At 30.0% G+C, this 7720-nt stretch overlaps 1 protein-coding gene and 1 long non-coding RNA gene across 2 annotated transcripts in view; one reads left to right on the top strand and one right to left on the bottom strand.

The window, feature by feature from the left end:
* The window catches only part of LOC111614555 (TFIIH basal transcription factor complex helicase XPD subunit-like), a 47643-nt gene extending 40518 nt beyond the window's left edge, over positions 1–7125 (top strand). The window contains exons 10-13 of the mRNA XM_023355926.1: positions 6428–6498; positions 6565–6708; positions 6775–6918; positions 6995–7125. Coding sequence (XP_023211694.1) covers positions 6428–6498; positions 6565–6708; positions 6775–6918; positions 6995–7087 — 452 coding nt within the window. The 3' untranslated portion in view covers positions 7088–7125. The remainder of the gene's footprint in view (positions 1–6427; positions 6499–6564; positions 6709–6774; positions 6919–6994) is intronic.
* On the bottom strand, positions 6851–7483 carry LOC111614556. Its single transcript, XR_002754954.1, has 2 exons — positions 7367–7483; positions 6851–7282 (listed from the first exon to the last, which is right to left on the bottom strand). It is a non-coding gene; the product is annotated as an uncharacterized LOC111614556 (long non-coding RNA).
* Between the last annotated feature and the right edge of the window lie 237 nt (positions 7484–7720).

Genomic DNA, 7720 nt, shown 5'->3' with positions numbered 1-7720 from the left:
GTACACACTCGGTAAGTAATCCTATAATTTTTTGTTTATAGCATAGTTTATACGGATTACTCCCAAAAAATTATACGTGTTTTGGAAATGTTGAGTGGAATTAGTCTAGAATCGGTTAATTTTATAGAAGAAAACCTTTCGAACAGCCTTAGTCCATAAAGTTCCCACCTATTGGGCTGCGATTGGCTCATGTATTTAATCATTCCTACAACGTAAAATTCGATTAGCGTGGAACGTATCTAAGCGTTATAGGGGGGTCTACTGTAGTTTAGTCATCTATATACTCATATATAAAAGAACAAGTCCTGATAGGATAATTAATGCAGAACCAAAACTACTGGTACTAGAAACTTAAAAATTTGAGGGTGTGTTCCTTTTGTAAAGTTTAGGCATGCTAAGAAAAGATTTTACAAAAGTCAACCCTAAAGGAGTGAAAAGGGTAAAAAATTTCTATGAAAATTTTTACTGCCCGGGCAGATTAGATCAAAACTTGGATCAAAAAATGTGAAAAAATAATAATTAATGATCTGTAAACTGTTTTTATGAAATCACCCCTATTATAAACTTGAAAATTAACTTTTTTTTTTATATTGTAGAAAATTATCATAACTGAAGTTCCAGACAGCTTGGTAGCCTGAACAGCCCCAGGCTTTTGCCCATGCACGCTAAGTGACTTTCATTACAAGCATTTAGCTTTCTGAAATCTATGAAAACAATCATTTAACATTGACGGCTGCAAATTTCGTGCCAATAAGCTGCCTCGATTTATTCAATTATGTTATCAACTCAATTTCATATTTATTTTCACATTTTCACTTCGCGGTCCTTCTCTTTTCTTTTTCCCTTATTTACACGTTTAGGTCATTTCATTGTTATCCACATTTGATATCATCACTTATCACATACTGCCATGAAGCTCATGTCTGTCTGCTACAACTGTCAAGAATTAATGTGATTGGCGAAGTGTAGTGACAGTGGGCCAATAGAGAGCAGGGTGTGTAATCCTCGCCATAATGCAGTTTGCGCACCAATTTTCGTACGTGCGTTAATCAAGCCAAATATTAGGTATTCGGCCTAAGGCTGAATATACTATTCATTGCATCACTAACTATAATAAGATGCTTATATTAGAAAATTATTTAATTATTTAAAATCAGTTTTCTTAACAAGTTTTGAATGAGCAATTATTATTATTAAAATTTAAATTCAAAAAAGTATTTAATATGAATATACCTGATATGTCCATGGCCTTCCATCTAACATTTCAGTACATTTAAAACCATCAGTTTCAACAACTTTAGTAAATGAAGTGCCAGGGGGGTAAAGTTGCATATCAATGGAACGTCCAAAATCAATCAGTTTTAAAATATTAAATTTTTCTAAGTCAAAACATCTGATTGTTGAAAAGTCTTTTCTAGAAGAAAAAATAACACAGTCAGAAATGAAATATTTAATTTAAAGTTTTAAAAAATAGAAACTTACAAATTTACAATAAGAAAATTATCTGGTTTAACATCAGCATGAATAATCTGACAACGATGTAGTTGTTGAAATATATATAGCATTTCCAATGTGATGTACAAAACTAAGCATTCTGGCATGGCTTGATTTTTTTGTTTGTATAAATTAATAATATCCTGAAAATATATGAATTAATATTTTTATACATCAAGCATTCAATTGTAATTATACAAAATTAAGAAGTTAATGCATTTAAAGTCAATGATTTTTTAAATCAATTGGTACTTTTGCTGCTTATCATTGATTCACTATTTTTAAATTAAATTAACAGTTGTCTGATTATCAAATTTATAGTCCATTCTTATTACATCATTAATTTTAATAGATGTGAAATAAGAATTGATAATATAATAATTAATCTAGTGTTGTATACAAAAGAAAATAAATTCAGTATTTTATATAAAAATATAGAAGTTTTAAAATTCTTGTTTCTCAATCTCAATCTATTACTTCCATGATTTCTTGATTAATATTAATGTGCCATATATAGAAGTTTTGCAGAGAAGGGGTTATATTTTATCAAATATTTACAAAATATTTTAAACATTTGAATTTAATCTACATTTTAGTTTTGGCATCTAACAGCAAAATTTCTGATAGCTCTAAAAATGAACAAACAATTTTTTTAATAAACAACATTAAAAGCATTTTATTTAAATTTAAAATATTATTTTCTCGTATAAAAAAAACACTACCTGTTTTATAGCATTTTAATAAGTTTTGTTATTACTTAACAATACTTAATAAAATTGATCATTTAAAAAACTTTTTAATGTAGAAGCCCTATTTCATGTTCTTATGCAAATACAGGTAGCCCTCGGTTTACGCGATTCACAATAATGCCACTGTGCAATTTGCTGTTTCATGGTGTAATTCCCTGATTTTCCCTACGCAAGACTGATTTTCATTTCAGTATTAACGTACTTACCAAGCTGCAACATTGTATATTCGTTAAAACAAAGATTTTTATTGAATATATTTTTTTTCTGTTTAATATTATTGGCTATGTATACATTTGCATTAAATTAATATTAAAATACTAAACTAAGGTACCCAAGAGTCAAGTTATTAAACTTAATAGTCCAATAAATGGCATTCGAATCCATAGCGCCAATGAATGTATCCCGTGTCAATTCGTTCAGAAAACACCTTATGATGCAGTAGCACCTCTAGCGATCACAAACTATTGTTAGTGAGACAAATCTACTTCTCGTTGGCCAGATGACACTTTTTTTATTAGCCAGACGATATTTATCTCTTCTTAGCCACCTTCAATTTTCCCGCTCAAACTGACCTTATATATGTGCTACGGTGACTGGTGGTTGACCAATCAGTGTCACCGCTCGTCTGTAGCTCTACGTCAGGTTAACGTATCCTTTCAACTATGGAAAGTTTGACGAATGAACTTTGTGAGTTAGACAATGATTGGGAACAAAGTGCAAATGTAAAAAGNAAAAAAAATAAAAATGGAGCAGTCTCCAATTATGCCGGGTAGTCAGATGTGAGGAAGACTTTTTTCACACATTCATACAGATACAGACTTTTTACACATTGCAGCAGGTCTCTTTTTTATCGTTTTTTAATTGAAGTCAGATTCAGGAGAGGCTACTGGAGCTTGCAGGGTCAACTCCTCTTGTTCCATCCTTTGTTTTTTGCCTGCTGGCTTCATGAAAAACATGTCCAAGGTGGTCTGTTTCTCTCTCTTCTTCAACATCTGTCAGAAATGACGGGCAAGGGTGTCATTGTAGAGATCATTATCCAAACAGAACTGAGACCACCAGGATCAATGAGTGTTGGTAAACTCCTGAACCTCTCCCATTCAACAAGGAAGTTGTCAACTTTCACTTCTGATGATTTCTTGCATTGTTTCAATTGAAATCACCTTTCTGTTTTTTTAGAAGCCATAATTTGCACAACACTAGTATAAATGTAAATACCCTGCACTGAAGTGATGTACATAATAAACAAGGGAGCAAGCCGAATCCCAATGGGAACTCTGTACTTCAGATATACTAATAATATATTGTAATAACACTAATATATTATAAAAATAGCAGATTGTCATTGGCAATGGCAAAAGAGTGAAAATATTATTCGCACTTGTTTGCCTCACATAATGGCCAAACAGAAAGTCCGTTGTTCGAGGCACCACTGTATTATCTGCTTGTGATTAAAAGATAAATGTAAGTTCTACTAGGTTATTCAATATCCAAATATAGTATGGGGTGCCCAACCACATGGAATACTGGGAATTAGCCTGGAATTTTGTTTTAACTGTGATTTTAAGTCAGATTCCATCAAAGTGAGACTTGACTTCTGTGATGGACTTGAGGCTTCATATGATATTACTGATATAACTAACAAAAATTAGAAAAATTCTAAATTTGCTTGCTAAGTACAAATTAAAATTTGTTGTTATTTTTAATATAATCATAGTATATTAATTTAATTATTTGCTTCTTCAAATATTACATAACAGAAATTAGGTTTTTTATTTAAAACAAATTTCAATTCAGCTCATAACAAATGCTGACAATAGTGATGTCACTATATCAGGCCAATACAAATTAGTCTGATTCAATCATAATTCTCACAGTGAATGTAGCTAAGAATTACAAATGCATTCAGTATATCATAGTAATAAATAGAATTCTGTTACTAAACATGGACAATCCTGGACTTGCTCATCTATAGCTGAAATTTGAACTCAATACTTTAAAACAGATGCAAAGAAAGTTTGAGTTATAATTAATGTTGAAGTGCTCTTTTTAAAATGTGTCTGTACATTGGGAAAGCAGAACAGTCCCTTGAAGTTTTAAAACCAAATTGAATATACATGAGTAAAATACAACATACCTTTATATAGAAGTGTGGCAACAGAATTCTTTCATGATCATCATTCTAATTACCAGGTGTTATCTTGATTCAAAAAATGACAATTTGTTTTGACATGAGTAGGACAAATATTATATTAAAAAATTCTATTAATTTATGTATTTATCTTTTAACAAGTGAATTATTAATATAGGCCTTCCTAAAATGACAAAACCATGATAAAAGTTAATATTAATTTAATGTTCATAATATTTAGAAAGTTATAGTAATTCTTTATCTAAGATTCTTGTAATGTATTAAATAACTTATGTAACTTATTAAATTCACCTTAATCAACAACTAGATATTTGAGGGATATTATTACAGAATATTACCAAACAAAAGATATACAGGATAGTGGTTGCACACACAAAACAATGTTGAAGAAAAATTAATATAATTTTTCTTCAACATTGTTTTATGCATGTGACCACTAGCACATGTTTAATGAATTCTAATTTATCTAGAGTTTTTTTCTAAGTAGCATTCCATAACCTGAAGATGGCTATTAAAGACAGTTGAAAACATTTTGTTAGTATAATAAATTTGCCCATTTTAACTGGATTACAGGTATTAATTGCTGCTTTTTTTGTAACCTCATCCAGTTTTGAAGTATCTTTTAATTTATTATAGTTAAAAATTGCATACTGTAAGAATGACAACATGTTAAATTACAATGCCAATGACAATTTGTTTAATTCCACCTAAAACATATTTTCAAGAATGGATACAACTATGCATGATTATGGAAATTTTTTTTTTATTCAAAGCCATGTGGTATTTGACCTCCAGGTTTAGTGAGTGGCTTTCTACTTGTCAATTTTTTTTAATTGAAAATATCCCATTATTAAAATAATCTTTTGTGGGATGTTGGATTTTAAGCTGCTTTTTGATTAATATTTTTAACTGGTAAATGGAGATGATAGAACAACAGCTAATTAAATTATATAAGTGGAAAAATGGATAAGTTGGCCAGATATAGTTACAAAAGATTTCCTTATACAATATACTCATGCTTTAACAGCTGTGGAAGAACAGATGTTTCTAAACACTCTCACAGCTGTTAAAGCATGAGTATATTGTATAAGGAAATCTTTTCAGTTGCTTTTCTATTCACATTTCCCAAGTAAATGGGCAACACTTTCAACACACTACTTGAACAATTAAGAAGGTTTGTAAGAAATGCAATACTAGAGAGGTTACGGCCGAAGTTTTCATCACAAAAATGTGATCAGACATTCAGCGCCGCCATCCTGCAAGACCAGAAGTTTGACAATAGTGTTTGGAACATCAGTGGAATCATGCTGAATGTTCCTAACACCATTGTCAAACTTCTACGCTTACAGGATGGCAGTGCTGAATATCTGATGATCACATTTTTGCAATGAAAACTTTGGCCACAACTTCTCTACTGAATTCTTGGAAGAGATAAAAGGTTACTTAGTTTTTTCACCTGCATGGATTACAGACCTATTCATCACAACTTTCATTTTGGAGACTGTCCCCCTCTTTCTGGATTAGCTTATGACCCTAATCACTATGATATGAGAAAGATGTCATCTGGATTTACAAAAAGATAGAAATTATTTGCAAATTTGACATTTTTAACATCACACAGAAAGTTTATTTTTTCATAATGTCAATTTTAAGATTTGTACATAAAAATACTACAATAACTATTACTAATATGCCTGATTTCAGTTATAAATAAAAAAATAAAAATACAGTACAAAATGTAATAAGTTGATAAAAGTTAAAGGATAGGTGTAGCTACAAATTTTGCCACACATAGAGTTCCTCAAAGCAGTTTACCATTCTCCCTACTGTGTATTATAATTAGCTTTAGGGGAAGCAGTGACATAAGAGTTAAGTAATAATTGTCAAAGATCATTGGCTTAACCAGACAGATTCATCATAAATGATTTTAATATAGGAAGTTTTGGCAAAAATGCTTCAGCATAACTACTAAAATATCTTCACATTTTGATTAAAATATACGATTGTACTAAAATGAATAATTTTTTTAAACCAGATCATCATTTAGGCAGAGCAGTATTAATGTTTGGCATTCCATTTGTTTATACACAGAGTAGGATTTTGAAGGTAAAATTTTTATTTTAACAGCATTAAAGATTAATGTATTGTTTTATATGTAATTTTTTTTTCAAGGCTAGATTAGAATATTTGAGGGATCAATTTCAAATAAGAGAGAGTGATTTTTTAACTTTTGATGCAATGAGACATGCAGCTCAATGTGTTGGCAGAGCTCTAAGAGGAAAAACTGATTATGGCATCATGTGTTTTGCCGATAAGGTAAATAATTTGCACTTGATTTAAATCAAAATTATACTTTATTAATATTGTAAAAATTTTTTACAGAGGTTTTCGAGAATTGATAAAAGAGGAAAATTACCTCGATGGATTCAAGAACACCTTAAAGATTCTGTGTGCAATCTTTCCATTGAAGAAACAGTACAGATCTCAAAACGTTTTTTGAGACAGATGGCACAAACATTTTCAAGGGTGATTATTAATAACTAATATATTTTATCTTAAAAAATCTTCATTAGATGCAAATTATTTTTTCTCTCTAAAACAGGAAGATCAATTGGGTATCTCACTTCTTACATTAGAACAAATACAGTCAGAAGAAATTCAGAAGAAAATTGAAGGAAAAGTCCAGTTACAATGATATTGTGTAAATATTTATAATAAAAAAATGTCACATAGTTCTTTAGCCTTGGTCTTCAGAGCATTTATTTGGATTGGTTCTTTAAGTTTTTTGTTCAGTTGGTTGATAAAGGGTGTAATGTCTGGAATTTCACTACAGTTGGGAATATTTAGAAAAGTATGAAACAGACTTTGCCAAAAGTCTGATTGCCAATATCTAAAATAAAAAAAAAAAAAACAAAAATTCACATATTTGAAAAAAATTAAAACCACCTCAAATTTACATAAAGCAAGTTCCTACCTTTTGAATTTGCTACAGATTTCCCATTCTCCATTTTTGTTTTTGCGTAGTTTCATATATTCAGAAAAAAGCATTACATGAATGCTTCCCAAAACACCATACCAGTCAGTCTAAAATAAATTTATCAGAAATTAAAATAATCAATTTTAAATCTCTTGTTTCAAAAATACCTCTTGTTTATGCTTAGTTTAAAAATACAGGTATACCTCGCCTTACATTGGTAATTGGTTCCAGGAGAGGCAACGTAAGTCGAATTTACTTGCATTTTTAATAATATATGGTTAATAAGGATCTATTTTAAGCTTACAAACAAATAAATTTTAGTTTTTAATATAGTACAGAAAAAAGTAATCT

Source organism: Centruroides sculpturatus, unplaced genomic scaffold (genome assembly GCF_000671375.1).
Source record: "Centruroides sculpturatus isolate CEXI.00-Female unplaced genomic scaffold, Cexi_2.0 scaffold1958, whole genome shotgun sequence".
NCBI classification, from domain to species: Eukaryota; Metazoa; Arthropoda; class Arachnida; order Scorpiones; family Buthidae; genus Centruroides; species Centruroides sculpturatus.
The sequence above is the reverse complement of the archived record's forward strand: the minus strand, read 5'-3'. Positions and strand labels throughout refer to the sequence as shown.